The 19572-nt window shown below is 39.1% G+C and overlaps 1 protein-coding gene across 3 annotated transcripts; it reads left to right on the forward strand.

Moving 5' to 3' along the window:
* Positions 1 to 2557: 2557 nt before the first annotated feature.
* Positions 2558 to 18651, forward strand: LOC118404496 (solute carrier organic anion transporter family member 5A1-like). 3 transcript variants are annotated; one of them, XM_035803599.1, is made up of 2 exons: positions 2558 to 2712; positions 17711 to 18651. In XM_035803599.1, exon 2 carries the CDS (start codon positions 17783 to 17785, stop codon positions 18641 to 18643), a length of 861 nt encoding a protein of 286 aa, XP_035659492.1. In that variant the 5' UTR covers positions 2558 to 2712; positions 17711 to 17782; the 3' UTR covers positions 18644 to 18651. The 3 variants fall into 3 exon arrangements, with proteins under 3 accessions (XP_035659492.1, XP_035659493.1, XP_035659494.1); XM_035803600.1 differs by lacking the exon at positions 2558 to 2712 and adding an exon at positions 6540 to 6639; XM_035803601.1 differs by lacking the exon at positions 2558 to 2712 and adding an exon at positions 14382 to 14530.
* The last annotated feature ends 921 nt before the right edge of the window (positions 18652 to 19572 follow it).

The following is a 19572-nucleotide window of genomic DNA, read 5'->3' on the forward strand; positions in this document are numbered from 1 at the left end:
GAAAATCCCTTTTTATTTTACGTACATTCCTTTATCAGGCAATGTAGTATATCGAGTTCTAAACGAGGTATAGATATTGTCACGCGTGTTGCGTGTTGGCAATGACTGTAGTTTCTTACCCAAATTTAGAAAGGCCAAGTTCAAAGAGTCAAGTACGGATGAATGCCACGTTAGTAATGGTCCATGTTTGGACACACTTGTCATCACAATACCAGTTCGCCAGTCGTGTTTGTTGTTGTATTTCCTCTGTGCCATTCTTATTGTAACAGGATAACGTGTTGGGGACAGCTGAGGGTATCAAAACAACAACATCCGCACGCATCAACTTCCCGCCAAAAATAAAATGCAGGCTATCCCCTGTCACATGATGCGGTCATGACCAATGACGAACGAACTTCAGACGTAAACATTGGCCTAAGCTCTGGACGATACCATCGGAAACATAGGGAGGGGTAAGCTGATGTAGATTTGGCTCGGAATAGAAAAGAAGGCGTCCATGAAGACCGCAAAAGGGGAAGGCGAGAAAAATAGAAAGTGAAAAAAACAACAACTGCAATTTGCTCAAACCAATTTGAAAGAAAGAAAAGTGTGTGAAGCTCCTAAATTGATACATTTTGTGAAAAGCACTAACGTTACTGGTATACTCGGGTCTCTAAGATATATTGTGGTTGATTTTCAAGGTGGATATGCCTAAACAATGGCTTCAGCATAAGCCTTGTATCTGAGGAAGGGCATTGTATAATTTCATTGATCTTTATCTGAGACACCTGGCGGCTATACCTATATGGCTATATTGCAAAGATGGTCACTGCCGGTAAGCTCCAAGTAGATGTGGTCAGAAAGTAGCGTTCTGATTCTTCTACCTAAATATCTACTAGGAGATTATAATAATCCTCAGTATCAAAGCCAGCTTCAAATAGATGGTATGATGTAACATCATTCAGATCTATTGGTTGTCGAAGTTAAAACGAAACGTTAACGTTAAAAAGATTTTCAGAACTATTAGACCATCATGGAAACAGAGTCTGAAGAGGATTCAAAGTATGTTACCTTGGTACACACTTGTTTTTAAGAGTTGAATGTAGTCCAGTCTGTTTTTATTTGATGCGCTTATTTTATGGCATTTTCTGCATCTGCATCTGCATGGTGTTACCCCCAAATGACTCCGCGAGGGGCAAAGTAGGTGTTTTCTAGTGGTAAACGTTTAGAAAAATACACAAGATTGTGACCATAAAGAATGTAAACGAAAAGGATAATAAAAGCAAGCTAAATCTTTAGCCCTGCTTTAATCACAACCCACCGTACCCCGGTACGTAAATAAGCACCTTATCTGATCTAATAAACATGTTTATTTGTGTTACATGGTTACGTTAACATGTTTGTGTAACTTTAAATTTACTTAGTGCGCATCTCAAGGACTCGACCCTCTCACCATAGGTTATTGCGTTGTCAGCAGACGTACACGTAACACCACCGGAAACAAACAACACAACACCTCCCAGACCTTTCTGTTTCAGACCTATAAAAAGATATAAAAGTATTTCTTTAAGCATACTCAGAGTTGATAGTTGAATAAGCTTTCGTAGAAAGTTAAAGCGAACAATGAAGGAAAATGATACAAACATAAGAATAGCGAATTCAGCACCTCCGAAACAACAATGGTACAAACCTAATTTGTTGGTGGGGTTTTACCTGAGCTAATTTTGTTATGTATGACGTAGGTGCTGACGTGTTATGCACTCCAGTTACGTTGTGGATCATCTGCTTGAACAATAGCCTAACCCACCATAAATAAACGCCTTATCTAATGAACGTGTTTATTTGCGCTACCATGACTACCTTGACGTGACAGGATACCTGTTGTGAGGCTTAAGGGCACATCATAACCGCTCAATCTCCAGACAATAGACAACTTAAGTACGTTGTTAGGACACGAGTCATTCATTGTCACAACAAGCACGGCAAGGTGCGTCCTTCGCCTTTTTGCTACCGACTTCAGATGTAGGATTCCTTCTTTAAGCATAAGTTATTACATCGAGAAGTAAAAGAAAACAATGGCAACGTTGCATACATGCAGCAACGCTGAAAAGACAATGATACAAACCTACTTTGTGTGTTGGGTTTGTAGCATATACCCTCCTGGCATTCATTCATTCATTCATTCATTCATTCATTCATTCATTCATTCATTCATTCATTCATTCATTCACTCATTCATTCACTCACTCATTCATTCACTCACTCACTCGGTCATTAATTTAATAATTTATTCAATAATTTATTCATTTATATTCATTCATTTATTCGTTCATATGTCCGTACGTTCATTCATTTATGATCGTTCATTTCAATTGTCCGTACGGTCATTCGTTCATTCGGCCGTCCTTTCATCCGTTCATTCATCCGTCTGTACGCTCGTTCGTTCCTTCATTCAATCATCCCCTCATTCCTTCCTTCCTTCATTTTTTCCTTCCTTCATTCATTCATCTATTCACCCAGTCGTTCAAGTTGGTGTCCATCCTGACCCCCGTTGCGGTGTAGTGGACTCGTCCTCCCCAGGAGTGACGCAACGCTCCAGAAAGACAACAACAGACAGACCCATACGTGGCGGCGGGTTAGAGCGCTGTGCGCCAAAACAACCCCGCACTTTCCAGCCGAATTACATCCCCAATTCTCGCGGATTCACAGTTCCGACAGCGACTTTCAATCAGGGTAAGTGTCGATAATACCACGCTCTTTTTGGGTTAAGCTGACTTGTTTAGAATAGCGAGAAATCGGGATTTTTCTGGGTGTATTTTTTTCGCCGGTGCGGTGCGGTGCTTGAAGGTGCTGCATGCACCACTTCACGGATGAGCTATATAACGTTTCACAGTCTTCTCATGAACTGTCAGCTACAGCCTTGACTACGAAGATAGCTACATACTTTCCCCGGGTGTTCAGATAATTTGTTTTATAAATAGTGTCTGTGTGTTTGCTTGTCTTGGCTTTCTTTTGAAGAGGTTTTCAAGGCGACTATTTTTGTTAAAGTCTGAGCTAGCGGGTTCTTTTGTGTACATAAATGGCTTGCAGCTGATCGCCAAGGCATCCAAACGCTTGTCTGTCAAAACCTTATTTCTTCTCAAGGTTGACTACAGCTTAGAATAAATTTTGCCGGATGATTTGTGAATTTTGAAAATGAAAACAGAATCAGTGGCATGCTTTCTTGTATCAAACGGTGGTTTCCTACGGGGATTTCCATTGTTTTGTTTCGCTGCGGTTCACGAAAATTAAAAGCAGTGCTCCTCTTGAAAGTCACGGCTAAAAGATCGATATAAAACACTGAGCTGGTACAGATTTCTGTGCCACTAGAGACTTCCTTTAGGAGGGTTTTCTTTCGTAGAAGTGTTTATTTTAAACCCAGGGGGGCTGGCTGAAGAAAGTGCACCCTTTGTTCACGTGCTGAACATCTGGGGACCGACTGGTATCCTCACATGGGACGGGGAGAGGGCAAAGTTGCCCCCACTGTTTGGACTACAAATATCGCCCTGGCATTTATTTGTTTGCCCTGAGTGGGTGTTACAAGACAAGTCTGATCAATGTCCACTAGCACTGCGGTCAATGCCCGCAGAATCGAGTTTTAGATGTTGAATTAAATTTAAGTCCTTGAATTTGCAGGACATCAAATGACCCTGACCATTGTCCCATGCAAAAATAGGGGTCAAATCGTGACAGGTTGCTAATTTGCATGAAACAGATGTTGCATGTTGGAAGAGTGAAAATATGAAATCTGGATAGGTTTGAAAAGATTTTTCGAAACATTTTATCAATTCTCTTTTTTGTTGAAATTTAGTTTTTGCTTTCGAAATATGCTGCAATATTTTTTAGGTATTTTACCGATATTTTGTTATACTTTATTTAGGAAAGGTATTTTCATAGATCTTCAAGACAGAATGATTTCTTGATATCACTGTATAATGTCCTTGGTGTCAAGGATACATAATGTCCTTCTAGGTATGTACTTCCTTGCTTACTTTGGTTGTCTAGGCAATGCATAATGTTAATTGTATAAGTCCAAATATTCAATTAGAACTTCAAAGTAGATAAAAAAGGCTCACAAAGTAAAAAAGTAGATAAAAAAGGCTCACAAAGTAAAATGCAAAATGTCCTTTGTATCAAGGATACATATAATGTTCTTGTTGGTATGCACCTCCTTGTTTGAATTGGTTGCTTTAAGGCAATGCATAAATTTAATTTCTTAAGTCCAAATTTTAATTAGAACTTCAAAGTAGATAAAAAAAGGCTCCCAAAGCCAAATGCTCTTGGGTATGGTTGGCATTAAACAGACTCCCCCTTCAGAAATGTCATGTTTATATAGGAAACAGTCTGAGACATTGCCTCATCCAGACTCAGACCTCCTTGTACTAAATTTATGTTCTGACTCAATGTCTTGAAGTTGAAAGGTGGCGTGACTTTGTCTTGTTTTACTTCCTTATTGTTATTTGTTTTTGATGGTCTGTGCGAATTTGTTTGTAAACAGATATCAGGAGGAAGTTAGTAATAAGTGTTTCAAATTGTCTTCCCTTTTCTAAAGGATTGTTGCATGTCAGAAGAAAAGGCAATATATTGCACAGCAATAATTACTGCTTGAAGAGTTATAATTTGTTTTTGTGGGAATTGATTTCACAGTAAAAGTTGAAAGGAGGTTTGATATGGCTGTAAGAATTATTCTGTAGAAGTGCAATAAAAAGGCAGTGCTGCACATATATTTGCAGAGACTGTCCTCGTAAAAAATTGTGACCCACAGTTTTGCTGAGAATTCTGTGCAAAGTTGAGAAATGTAAATCACAGTTTTGTGTTTTGCATTGAAGCTACAGGCTTGGGGATGCCGTTCACGGTCGGAAAGCCACACGCTGTTTTGCTATTGTTATGATTGTTGACAATGTGTGTCGGTGCCCTTTCTCCCATAGATTAGTTCAGCGAATTTTCCCTCCCACTTTGACATTTCGAAAACTTGGCGGTACTTGTAACATATCGGTCGACCTCGGCACCTCGCTATAACACTACAATGTGTAACACTACAACTTGTTATTGGGAGAAAATAAGATACCACACTAACTTTTTCTAAATAAGCAACTCCCAATATCTGCTTGGAGTCCCAACATCTGCTTGGAGACTTGAATAACACCATTGACAAGTCAAGCTGATGTAATTGATGATTTGGTTGGCCAGTCTCCAAAGGACAAGACTATGAATATTAAATCCCATGTAATATGAGCAGCTGATGTTGACATGCCCATTCATAGTGAGGTATTCCCCGTGGAGTTATCAAATTATCACACTTGTGAAAAAAGCAACAATAAGGAACTGTTGTTTCCTATTTTTTAAATGATAATCTACTATTTATAAAATTGTACTGTACTGCACTGCTTGAATACAAAAATCACAATTAATGACCAATTGGTCTTCTGACCTGTACTAGCATCTTCCTCCTTTCTGCCTCAATCATAGGTGTTTTTTAGCAGTGTCATCTGACAAAGTTTTAATTTATGGTTTAAGATATGCTGATTGCTGATAGCTAACCCTGTTATTATTTCCGTATCAATCACATTCTTGTACCTTCTTGTACCAATCATTGCGGTTTCTGCCCAAGAATTTGGTCCTATTGTCTTTTTCATGTAGGCATATGATGTATGTTCCATTTAAAAAAAATCTAGGAAAAAGACTGTACTTTTGAAAGAAGGGCATCTGCAATCTCTTATTACTGGAGTGTGAAATAGCTCAATGCTAACGCACCTGTTAGGTTTCTTTGTTGCACAAAGGTGTCAAAAAAGCTTACAAACCTATCAAATAACACCCCTCGCCATATGGAACAATGGCGCATCCTTTAGGAAATGTATAATAGGTATAGTACTAATAGTAATACCATGTTAGTGCATCAACGATTCTGTCTTTGTGTGGTTTAGGGTTAGACAGTTAAGCTTTGGAGATAGCTTCAGGTTAGGCATTTTTGGCAGGTGAAAAAAAAACAACTTGGTGTGTTTGGAGCCTCTGCAATTCATGTAAACTCAGAAATTTCTGAACTTCATTCCTGTATCTTGCTTTTAGGACAACAAGTTTTGATAGGCATGTACTGCATGTGAGGCCCCACTGATTTTATTTGTCATTGTCAGATTCAAAGAATGAACCCTGGGAACCAGGTTTATGCCTTGGTGCATTCAGTTGTATGCTTTGTCATATGCAAGTTTCCCTCTCTTCCCTCTGCTTTTGTGTTGTCTATGACAATGAAAATATCACACATATCTAGTCTACTGTATGTCCTATACTCTCATCTCTGTATATCCTTGAACTTACAACATGTATTTGAGAACCATCTTACCAAGGTAAAGAATTTTAGTGGCATTATCTACCAACCACAGACGGCGCACGTAGTGTTTTGCATCGCCGCTGCATGATCTTTGAATCCCCGCCACGTGATCCATTGTGTCAACAAGTAGTGCCAGGCAGGTACAGGTAGTGCTTCCCCGTGCGTATGAATGGGTCCTTCTCAGGTGTCCACATAAACACTAAAACAGTTGTTTAGTGGGGGTTAGTGTTATTCACTGTAGGAAAGTGGGCACTTCTGACTGCACAGCGAGGATAGAATAGAGGTTACTAGTACAGGTGTGTATAAACCATGTTATTCGTAAGTAGGGAAAAGGTAATCTCCAAGCAGATCCTATGTTAGCATAAGATAGTATCAAAAGCTGCCAGAGGAGTGAAGCCGGCCTAGGAGTTTGTTTGCCTACCGTAGTGGCTGATGACTCTCTTTGGCCAGCTGTAATCCTTAGCCTGATTTGGTACAGTACTATCTTATGTCAATGAACTGCACTTAGCGATACCTTGTCTTGTATTCCAGCCCATTATAACTTAGCTCTTCTAAGATTTAGAGTATCAGTATTGATAAGTAGGAAGCTACATAATAGTTTCTTGGATTGGCTACCATTTTATTTGAAAGAAAGCTGAAACTCTGCTGTTGACTGCTAAAAGACGAGAAACGGAAGGAAAGATTGATGGTTGATTGTCGTTCTTTGGTAAATACGTACATGTACACGTATATGGCAGGACTTTACATAAAGGGTACGCAAACATTAGAAAACAGAATGTTCAAAAGTAAATGGTGGCAAGGATTTATGTTAGCTCTTCAGGTAAATTTCTTTATATGCTGATGTCATAATCACTTACTCAGCTACACATGCTTGCACATGTGCTTCCTTACGTATGTTCTATTTACAACATAGCAATTGTTTTGTCTTTTTATTGCCATTAGCCTAAGGCACTGTTTTATGTAAGGTGCACTGAGGCCACACCAATTTAATTTCTTGGTTCACGGATTTTTTCATAAAAAAAATATTTAAAAAAATGGAGCGAGAGGGTGAAATAAAAATCAAAATCAAAATTGTAAAATGGTTGGGGTAAAGGTAAGGGCTAATCCAAAACATAAAGAATAAAAAGTTTTCAGCTTGAAAAAAGTACAAAACCACTATTACTGTACAGTAACAGCACCTGTTTGTTGAAAATTACAAAAGTAGTGTCATTTTTTATGTTTGTCCCATTCGTCATGAATGAAAAATATAACTGCAATAATAATACCCACATTTTAAGGAGCTTATAATATAAAGGCCAATTTGCTACACCAGAAAGTTGGTGAATGGTTTCATTAATGGTGAAAATTTGCTGAGTGGTAATTTTTATTTTTATTTCCAAAAAATAGGAGCGAGCGAATCCGTGAACCAAGAAATTAGATTGGTGTGGCCTGAACTGCTTGACCCAATTCTTATCGTAATTGTAGTTCTTTAGATTGTTCGTACAATAGTCTGGACAGCTCCCTACATAATGTCAGGTACAAACATTTTGTATACAGGTATCAGTGCAGTTTCATCAGGTAGATAAGTCACTGGGTAGCAAATTTCTTTATGTTTTATCAAGTGTTTTATTCAAAATTGAATGCGAAGCCCTAAGTTGCCCTGATGAAGGTGACAGATTGTCACCAAAATGGGGAACGGGTTTTCTGCGCGTGGAGAATTTGCGCGTGCGCGTGAAAAATCTGCGCGTGAAAAAATAAAGTTCCTAAAATATGTCAGAAAATGTGCAGCAAGGAATTCTAAGGCATAAAAATGTGAACCTTATATATAATTTCCCATCTGTTACCTGAATTTTTGGTTTGAAAAAAATCTGATTTTTAGATCCCTTGGGAATAGGTTAATTTGCATACTTTGAACATTTCAAAATCAAGTAAATTTGACAGAAATACATGGAAAAATTACACATACGATGTTTTATATTGTATGATGTAACAATTTTAGGCTTTTCTCCATTCTAGAAGCTTGATTTCATCATTTTTGAAGCAGAGTGTTTCACGCGCAAATTTCAAACTTTTTTGCGCGTGAAAACTTAACATTTAAAAATCACTTGAAAAGCACTCAGATCAAGATTTTGTACTCTAGAATGCAACAATATGATACTTGATTCCATTTCGTGCCATCTTAGTTGAGCGTTTAAGTATAAAACTGTAAAAACTTTTTGATTCCCTTGGGAATCAGCTAATTTGCATATTTTCACGCGCAGATTTTTCACGCGCAAGTTTTCACGCGCACAAAACCCCAACCCCCAAAATGTAGGTCTTTACTTTTTCCTTTGTTGTGTATTAACTTAATGCAGAAGAAATAAGCTCACAGGAAAAAATCCGGATTCATGATGGTATGATGATGATATGTATATGATTGAAGAACATACTGTAGTGTTACCCACTACTAGTATAGAGGTTTGCATGTCCGAACCTGTTCTTGAACTCTGAAGGACCCCTGGTTTTTCAATAAGTGTGGTGGGTTCTTTAACATGGTCAAACTTTTCAGAGTGTGTCTCTCCTCAACAAAGGCTATTTTAACCACCTTGCCTAAACCATTGGAAAATCCTATCCGAGGGACAAGCATTATTGTTCAGTTTGTAATTGTAGGAAAGAGTTCACAGCGAAAACTGTGAAAAGAAAGCCGCTTCAAAAATTTCCAGATTAAGTGTGATTTAGACTGATAGTTTTAAAGATTTTTTGCACCATTACACTGATACCAGGATTACACTGGTAGGTTCTGCCCTAATCTTGACCTCACGACTGTGCTGCTTTTCTGACCATGACCAATCCTAGGTGACACGGATTAGCCTCTCACAGTCTCAGTATGGGGCTACTTGAGTGTCTTCTAATGGTTGTAAGTCCTGGCTGATTTTCTACCCTGGTATCCAGCCGTAACAAAGCTCCTGAGTTTCTTCTTTCCTCTTGAGTCTCTTCTTTCCTCTTCGCGAAGAGGAGAGAAGAGACTTGGGAGCTATGTTACGGCTGGAAACATTGTACCAGGCTATGATTTTCCAGATGCCAGATGCCTTATTGTCTTGAATTGTACTAGTCAGTGTGCCATCCTCTGTAGTGACCCTGGCTCAATCCAAGTCGAGATCTGAGGCCCGTTCTTGATGCAAAAAATGACACGTCTCTATCCCTTTGGCTAGCTGAAACAGATGAATTTATCTCCATGAACGCTCCTTTTTTTTTGGAAACAGTCCTCTTGAGGTGGACCTGAAATGGTTTCTAGTTAACCGGAATTGCAAATCGTCATCATGAATGCAAAAGCAGTGCAATTCTAGCGAGTGTAACTTGAAAATCAGAATTTTTTCTTGTGCCTGAAACAAAACTGAAGGACATTAAGAAACCAGAGGAGGTATTCACCATGACTTATTCTGGTAACATACCCTTAGATGTGCATACGAGGGCACCAGCGTTTTGATTGGAAGCGACCTTTACTGTCCTGCAAGGAAATAAAGATAGCTCAGGCAGCTGGAAAGGAATTTCTTGTGCTTTGATTTGGACATGCCCTTTGGAGTTTTGCCAATGAGCTATGCAGCAAAAAGCACTTCTCAAACATCAAAAGCTTGGACTTGGAGAGATCACATATCCAGAACAAACTGCACATTCATCACTATATAACCTGTAACTTATGATGCTCTTTCATCAAATCTTCATCCTTGGTCAACGTTGCATGAGAGTAACGGCCGTTGCATATGATCTCTCTTTGGATACAACCATATGAACTTATATGTAGGGTATCAATCTTATAATAGGTTATATACACGGACACAACCTTAAATGCATATGTTTTGTGAAGATGCTCTTGTTAGGATTTATTGATGGATTGGTATTTTCTGGATAGAGATGACTGAGCAAAAGGGGTGACAGTTGTCCCAATATAAAGTACTGTATGTAGCTTGGTGAACTGTGGTGTAGTGCCGTTAGCATCCCTCTTACAGATCAAAAGGCATGAAGACATACACATGATACAGTTCGAATCAGAGCTTGTCAGGTATATCTTTGCATGCAGTTTATAATTTAGAGGAGAATTGTTGAATCATATAGAAGAAAGAGACTTGAGTAATCTGGTATATCTACAGTTTATAGCTGTATTATAGCTCAGGCTTTGGTTTGGTCAAAGCAAGACTTTAAGCACTTGAAATGCATGTTGGGAATTGTTTATCATTATCTCCAAGCAGATGTTAAGTGTATCAGCTAATGATGTTGTTCTGAATGTCAGATGCTTCTTTCAGAAAAGTCTGTCAGTTACCCAACATCTGCGTGGAAATTAGTAAGTTATCGTAAAGGTTACAAAACTGAAAGGTTTCATTGCACACAAGTTGAATTTGAGTTTTACCAAGCTTGCGTTGAAGTTTTTTTGCATTAAGAAGATATGTTAAACTCAAAATTGACTTGGAATTGCCCATTAGCACTGGGGTTCCCAGAAAGACCTCAGCCACATTTGTGGCTGCACATCCTTCAAAATGGATCAGTTATTTGAGAGGAAAATTATCAGAAGTTATGTGGAGGTCAATGGACCAGGTCACCCCACTAGTGGTACAGCCATCAACAACTCTACAGTTAGAGTAGATATCGTATGGAAATATTTTCCATGTCGCCCAAGAGGAAGTTATATAATAATAATAACTTTATTGCAAGGTCATGCCCAAGGGCTAATTGCAAAGTAAAACATGTCATCGAGATAAATCTACGTTTGACTGCACTGGGAGATGAATTGTGCAACATTTTTGTATATAAACGGGTTGGACGACTTAAGATTTTTTTGTTGGACGTTGAGGTGTGAAAAGCTTGGAAAAATTTTGTAGATTTCTAGGAATAGTTTCCTTCTTTCGGGGTAGTGAAGTTAAAAATGACATTATACAGTATAAAAATGATTTTGCATTGGTGGTCACACATACATTTTTGTACAGCAAGAAAAAAGTCAACATTCTGTTTAGACATTCTATTGTATGCTTCTGGTTACTCTGACTTCTGTTTGAACTTAATGTTTGATTTATTGTCATCTTGCAATTCTCGGTTCTATTGTAAAACAAAGTGGACTTTGGCTGAAGTCCACTATAAGCTTTGAGTTGCTACAGTAGATTTTATGATGCAATAACTAAAGAAGGAATGAATAACAAACTGTATTGGAGAATTTACTTTTTAATACTTTAAAAAATTTTTATGTCTATAAATGAAAGATGATGATATCTGCCATTAGGGATTGTGCTATGTCACTCAGGAAATGTTTGAGTATACGATCGGTCGACATCCACGCGGGCATAAAATTTTTGCCGTTTCCAATAATAAATAGTGGTCAGCTATATTGTAAATTGCACAAAGCAGCTATTGAATGAGAAAAGACATGCCACACATTTGAAAAAAATTTAAAAATGGACACTAAATGTCATAGAATGCCAAAGTCAATTCAAAGGTCAAAGAAGAGGATGTGAAAGAACAAAAAGAAGAATTTGTTTTCGATCTTACCTTTCATTAAGTTGGGCCAAACATTCTGCAATGACAACATACAACACCATGATGGGATAAACTACCATGTTAACTACTGTCACTGATTCAATTTTCATTCGAATAATAAATGTTCAGTCAGCGAAAAATAACAATGTCAAAGTGCTGCTAAGTCAATCTCTACTAGGTAAGGTGTTAAGGTTTAAAGTACAGGGTGTTGTTGTTTGGTATGGGGATTTGGGTTGAAGGACCACTCAATGTCTCAAGAAATAGCTGTATGCCTGTGGTTGCTTAGGAACTGATACACGTAGAGTGTACTTACCTACGTGCTTCAAGTAAAAACCACTATACAGCGGTCTTGTGTTTGCAGTCATGCTGACATGGTATGTTTGTATTTGAACTGCGATGTACGGATTCGTGCAAATTTGGCCATCAAGCCGCAAAGTCAAATACTTGTTGAACAGATTTAGTCGCCAGCTTAGGCTAACACTGAGATGGTTTAGGACTTCTGTTTAAGAAGCTAGGGTTTACATATTTTGATCAAGATCCAAACCATCAAAATTAGAATAAAAACAAATGCATATCATTTCATAGTTACAGAAATTGTTTAGTCACTGACTAAAGGTAATGGATTGTACCTTAAACGGCTGACCATTTCCAAAATCTATCTAATAACTGTTATTATCTTGTGTATTTTGTTATGTAGATCTCAGACCTTCATTTATGACAGACATGTAACTACAATGTATGTTTGAAAGCTTTCAATTTTCTGGAATAGTTTTCTGGAAGAAATTTTAGCTCAATATTCTTTGACTGAGAGTTGAATGACATAGTCTGTATCTGCTAAATTCTAGTACACGTATGTGATATTCAATTGCAAGTTGTAGCTATGCAAACTCCTGGGAAAGATCTGAAATGTGTTGACTACATAAGTCTTGACAAGTATAAATTGTATTGCATTTAGATTGATCGCCTACAAACGATTGATAGAAATTTCATTGTTTGTAAATGTGATTTATTTTCTGTTATACCAGAGGTATGCTGCTCGATTACATCTTAATATCTACATTATCTATTATTAAGCATCCATCACAGATGTATGGTATTGGTAGAGATGCAAGACCACAAAGGCATGATGGAATGTTGAGGTCACCTGAACTTTACTGTTATCATGTGTTCACTGGGCTTGACATTATCTCAAAGCAGATGTGGTAGTTGGGTTTGTTTGGAGTATATTTGGCAGTATTTTGTATGTTTCTCAAGGCATTTATTTGGTACCTTTTGTGTTTTAGTTGTTTTGCACTTTTTCTCGAGGTTCACACTTTTTCCAGATTGTACATGAACATGTATACCCTGGCTTGCACATACGAGGGGCGTGCAATTAGTAATGGTCCTGACCCATTTCCCATAGCAGGAGATTAATGACACTTGGCACAGATATTAGTCATTCTCTTCATAGGAATCACCCAGAGTTATGCATTTCTCCCATCGTTTGATGCAGCTCTGGGCACCGTTTTTGTAGGACACCCCAGGTTGGTCCTGCAACAGATGCCTCATCAATGGCAGAAGAGGGACGACCAGGTCTGGGAGCTGTTTCCACAGACTTCCGGCCATGTTTGAATTCAGGATGCCAGCGTTTTACAAGGTCATATGATGGGGCATCATCACCATAAGTTTCATTTATATCATCAAAAGTCTTCTTTGGTGTGCGTCCTTTCAAATACAAAAACCGGATCACTGCGCGACACTCAACTGGTTCCATTTCACACCTGGTTCATTTCGCACCTGACTAAGTTCAAACACCAGTAAATCAGAAACCACAATTAGTTCAGAGCTGTCTTTTGCAACATAACCCATAGAAATATGAATCATTACACATACAAAATTTCATTTAGATCAGACGACTGTAAGTGGGTCAGGGCCATTACTTATTGCACGCCCCTCGTATGATGGAAAATGAAAAAGAAAGTGTTACTGTTAGTCAGCTGGTATCTGTAAAAAGCATGCGCCTCCGTAATAATGTACAAGACATTGTATGTCATTGAGGAAAATGGCCCACAGTTCTAGGGTGATGTAATGTAGTGTGGCAAGAAGAGGCCCGAAAATGCCAGTGGCATCTTTCTGGTCTTTAGGTCTGCTGACATTGATCCAAAATTGTTAATACTAGAAACATTTTCAAACAGTTGTTTGACAGATTGGAAGGCCATGAAAAGGAGTGGTACAGGTACAAAGTTTGCCTGGTGCAAATAGATGTTTAATGTGACTTATTCACAGAAAAAAAAAAGAAGGATTTCGAGCCCTCAGCTTTTATCACCTGTTTGTGTGGGCTATCACCTGTTGGTCCAACCAGGTGTGGCAAAAGGTGTGGCCCGGTCGTTCCCTGCATGGTACAAAACTGCTACCAAGGTAAATATTTACCAGGAGTAATGGATTCCATTGTGTCACATCAATCAGGCTGGAGAATGGAATGAAAAAAACACCCTCGGGTATTGTTCGTGATTCTGAGAGCTGTGCAGCCTCTTGTAGGTAACGATCGACCTTGGCATTGTTGTTGGGTCATTGCCCTGTATCGTATATGGTGCATGAAAACTAACTCCTTTCTACAACTTGAGGTTTTGAGTCAAAGTGCTGTTGTGCAGTAGTCGTCGAGTTACCTGGCTCACTCACAGTTTCTGATGGAGTTTCGTATGTATGAACATTGTGAAACATGTTGAGGTAAGCCTTTTTCTGTTGCTGAGAAATAGTAAGAGACATAAAGCATTGTAGAAAGTGTCAAAAAGAGAATGATTGATACTGGATTAAGATATGCTGAAATGTTAAACCCTTCTGGATTTCTTATGGTGTTTCGTATGTACGAACAATTTGTGCAACACTTTGAGGTAAGCTGTTTTTCTGCTGTTGTCAGAGGAATAGTAAGAGATAAAAAGTTTAAGTGAAAGGGAAAGACTAGATTTATTAGAAGAAGGATTAGTAAGAAAGTTGTATAGACTATTGGATTAAGATTAGCTGAAATGTTAATCTCTAATCCCTCTGGAGATATCCATGAAAAGAAGATGAAAAAGGAAAGCATGTAGTAAAAATATTAGTATATTAGCTTGTAAGAGTTAAGCATTATTTAAGGGTTCCTCAACTAAGATACATCGACTACACATCTGAAGTTTTTTTTTTTTATGTAGCCACCAATATGGAATACTTTTAGTCTTGATTGTCCATTCTAGCCAACTGCTTTAGTCTAGGTTATCCCTGTGTCAGGGACCCTAACAGGAATTAAAATTGGTCCTTAGATCATAGATAACTTGGAAGTGCTAATATACCATATCATGATGTGCCTACTACATAAATATTGGCTATTGATTAATGAGATACCATTAGCACCCTGGGATACAGTCTTGTTTATATTTACATGAACAATACCATGTTCCTTTACAAACAAAAACAGGTGGCCTAGCATCTGTTGCTGCCAGGATCGTTTTTAGTAGCCTGGATACCAGACCCCAGCCCCATCTCAAAAATATCTACTATCGTGTGAGATTTGGCTGGGGTCTGCCCGGTCTGGTATCCAGGCTGCCAAGATACATGTAGTAGCTTTTACGGTTGTAACAACATTGTTACAATGTGCCAAGGTTATAAAGTCCTTATGTTCATGATGCTCTTAATCTAAAAAAATGTCTGATTGCCTTGATCTTGTGGAAGTTGTTTGTGAATTGTTGTTTCTAACATTCTTTTTTTATATACATGTTAATTTGTGTGTATGTAGAATGTAAGTTCATCTGTGACGGAAGTTAACATAATGATACAATTTTTAAGACTTTATATCCGTACACAAAATAAAGCGCTTACCAACAAGCTTTCGATCAGTCCTCTGATCCTTCTCAAGTTGTAATGATCCAAAACCTAAGTCGCACTTCCGGAAACGGAAGCCTGACGTCAGTAAAGGGTCAAAGGTGCTTGACAGTCGGTGTCGGCCCCCGTCTCGGTTGAGGGAAGGTTGATTGTGTGTATGTATTCAATGTAAAATTGTTGTAACATTCACAGTAATTATATTGTCCCATTTTCCAAGGCACAGTGAATAATTATGCATTTCCATTGTGCTATTGCACGTGCAACTTTACAACTGCGAACCAAAAGGTCATTTTCTCTCCTACCACGAAAATAGTGTCCATGAAGCTAAATAGTCGTGCAGTACCTGAACAAGGGTTTACCCTAACTGAAGGTGATATCTTATTGCACTTGACACACCAGTGCATTCACTGCATTCACTGCGGCCCTGTTGTGTTATTTACGTTGATGTTTTATAATGGGCTAATATCAATTCCGATTTTGCCATGGTCATTATTGACCGAAGGAAGCCATGCATGTTTTATAATTTCGATATTGCATAATTCGTAAGAGTATGACTCAGAAGACAACAAAATACACAAAACGTAAGAAAACTTGTTCTTTATCTCTGAAATTCGTTGTGCCACACCGGTGCCCAAGTGCAGTAAGGTGCCACCTTTAGTTGACTGATGGTACTTTGTACATGAATAGGTTTCGTTGGTTCCGAGCTTTAGCTATTTTGGGATGTTTGGCTTTGTTGCTAGGGGCAACCATGAAAAGAATTAGTAGGATGACCGGCCGTTATCTTTCATCTCTTTCCAAGAAGCGGATATTCCAGGTGTTTAACTTTTGTAAAGTTGTGTGTGCTCATACAACCTTTTGTACATTTTACATGTAAATTAGTGTGTTATTGGCGGTCTTATAGTTGCCCAAGACTAAACTGGAGCACAGAAGACGAGCCTTTTCATCCTCTGGGGCGGCACTGTGGAACTCACTGCCACAACATATCAAAGCAGCCAGAACGCTGGCCATTTTCAAAAACCTTTATGCACCTAAGATTGATATGCAAATTCAATCCTGATTTTAAATTTGACTTTTTTGTTACTAGTATATCTCATGTGTTATCTCACGTTAAGGTTAAACTTTTGATTCACTCGTTTGGCAGTATGATTTTATGTTGTCTAAGTTAATTCTGGCTTTGTACAATCTTTATGTTTATGCTACTTAAGTAATTTGGTTTCATAGAACTTAATGTATGATTATGTTATTAAAGTTAATTTGGTTTTGTTGAATTTTATGTATGACTTATGCACATGAATAGGTTTTCTTGGTTCCGAGCTTTAGCTTTGAAAAACGCCGTCCAACTCCGCAATTTAATAATGTATTCAAAATATCTCATCTGTAGGACAATAAGTTTGCTTTTATTGCCTATGGCAGCAAAAATCAATTGCACGAATGCCCATACAAAAGGGGAACAATAGAGGATACTTAAGATGATTATTGTATGATGGATATCGCAGGGAGTGTCGAATTTGTTTCAATATTTCATGGGAGATGAAGGCCATGCTTTTGTTCTACCAGCCTTCAATTTTTGTTAGTCAACATTTCTGTTCTAAGATGGTGGTCTAATCAATTCACCTGTTTTTCAAATTTACGGTAAAAAACTCACGCATTTTTTTACACAGAGGAAAAGTGTAAGTCAAGAATGTGTGATGTCTTTGTATAGTATGCTTAAATAGTTTTTAAGTGCCTTTCCTATATAGCATAACATTTGGGTCTGCATGTGCTAGGGATTCGAATGCTGAGAACCCTTAGAATGTTAGATTCTGAGTCAAAATCATCCTTAAACCACAAGAACAGCTTGACACCTTGCTTCAATGTCTTGAAAAGGAGACGGCATTAGTCCTCTTATCTATGCTTATGTCACTTGCATGAATGCAAAATGTGATTTTTTATTGGCGAATACTTTTGAGTAGAGCCTTCTAGTTTTAGACGAAATAGTTAACATTCTCGTACCTTTTATCAACTATCAGAAACTGCTTCAAAGTTGACAACTGTTTCATCTCTCTCATACAGGTGCATCCTTACAGTGTGACCATCTGAATATTATGAGGTGACAAACCGGAAAGTACCAGTACCTAAAACAACATGGAGGGGGATCCGGTCTTCGTGGTCAAAGGTCAAGAGCCAAAGGGCACCAAGATGGAGAAGGCGAAAGAAGAAGCGGATGCGGTCGCGGAACGCTGGATGATGATCGAACATCTGAAAGCGGAAGAAGAGGAGGAGAAAAACGGTAGAGACGTTTGCCCGTGTTGCGTGTCGGGCGAAAAGGACGCTCACAGGACAGAGATGGAAGAACTGTGCGGCTACCGGTGCTGGACGCCATCATGGCTGCAGAAATTCACGCACGGGAAATGCGTGGTTATCGCCATCAGCTTACTGACGCTGGTGCAAAGCATGCTGGTCTCGGGCTACCTCAGCAGTGTCATCACCACCATAGAGAAACGGTTCGAACTCCACAGCAGCCAATCGGGGCTTATCGTCAGTAGTTACGAAATCGGGAGCTTGCTGGTCGTGGTGTTTATCAGTTACTTCGGTGGACTCGGCCACAGACCCAAGTGGATCGGATACGGTGCATTCCTATTGGCCCTCGGTGCTGCTCTGTTCACCCTACCCCACTACCTGGCCGGGAAATACGACTGGGAAGCACGCGATCTGAAAAATAGAACGGAAGACAGCAATCTCTGTAAAAACACGACGAACGGGAATAACAACTCCGAGTGCATGTCCAAGTCGGGAGATTCCATCTTCATGTTTCTGTTCATGGGGGCCCAGATTCTGATTGGTGTGGGCTCGACCCCCATCTACACACTTGGTACGACCTACATTGATGACAATGTCAAGAAGAGCCAGGCCTCTATATATCTAGGTAAGTGGTGTGGCAAATTAACATCATACATAGTTATTACATACAATCTGGTGTTACATTTGCAATGGATGGATGGATAGATGGATGGATGGTTGCTTGGTTGGTTGGTTGGATAGATGGATGGACGGATGGATGGATGGATGGATGGATGGATGGATGGATGGATGGATGGATGGATGGATGGATGGATGGATGGATGGATGATGGGTGGGTGGGTGGGTGGTTGGATGGATGGATGGATGGATGGATAAATGAAGTAAATTGATTGAAAAATTTGACTGTATTCACATAAAAAGACTAAGTTTTTACACTAAATGCTCCTCATATGTGTACATTTAATTTCAAGCATTAACATTTCATTGCAATATTGTGGAGCAATCCCTGTCGATATGTGCCAGCCATGCAAATTGTCAAGACATCCTCCAAGCCTTATCACAGTGTCTACATTCCTGCACCCTGTTTAAAGGAAAGCATCAGAAAATCTTCAATTCATTATTTTCCAGTAGTTTACTCATTAAAAAGTTGATTTACGTCAATTTTTACATTAATCCGCCCAATATGACCCTGTAGACACGTTTGAACTTCGCGCTCTCCTCCCCTCTCCCGCCGCGCTGGCCGATGACGTAATGGCCTCGTTCTGATTGCCTGCGCGCTGACGTCACAAATCAGAATTGAAACTTCTGGCCATGCCAGCCATTTTGCTCGGTGAACCTCGGTCCCTTCGGCGGGAAATCACACCGCCATTCTGGAAGCCAGTCCGTTGTTGTTGACAATTAACTTCGTGGACCTGTAAGTCGCGTTGTGAGCTGTCTACGAAGCCATAGTCCCCGGGAGACTGAACATGAATTAGCTTGTCTGCAGCGGGTGAACCGCGCGGCGACGGGACGAAATCAAAACAATGGTTTTTGGGGAGGTTCACGCACCGTGCCATTCTGGACTATTACAAGAGCGAGTTCGGGTCAGTTCTTACCTTCTCCTTTCCGAACAGCACAGTGATAATTACACGTAA

This window comes from Branchiostoma floridae, chromosome 17, assembly GCF_000003815.2.
Source record: "Branchiostoma floridae strain S238N-H82 chromosome 17, Bfl_VNyyK, whole genome shotgun sequence".
NCBI classification, from domain to species: domain Eukaryota; kingdom Metazoa; phylum Chordata; class Leptocardii; order Amphioxiformes; family Branchiostomatidae; genus Branchiostoma; species Branchiostoma floridae.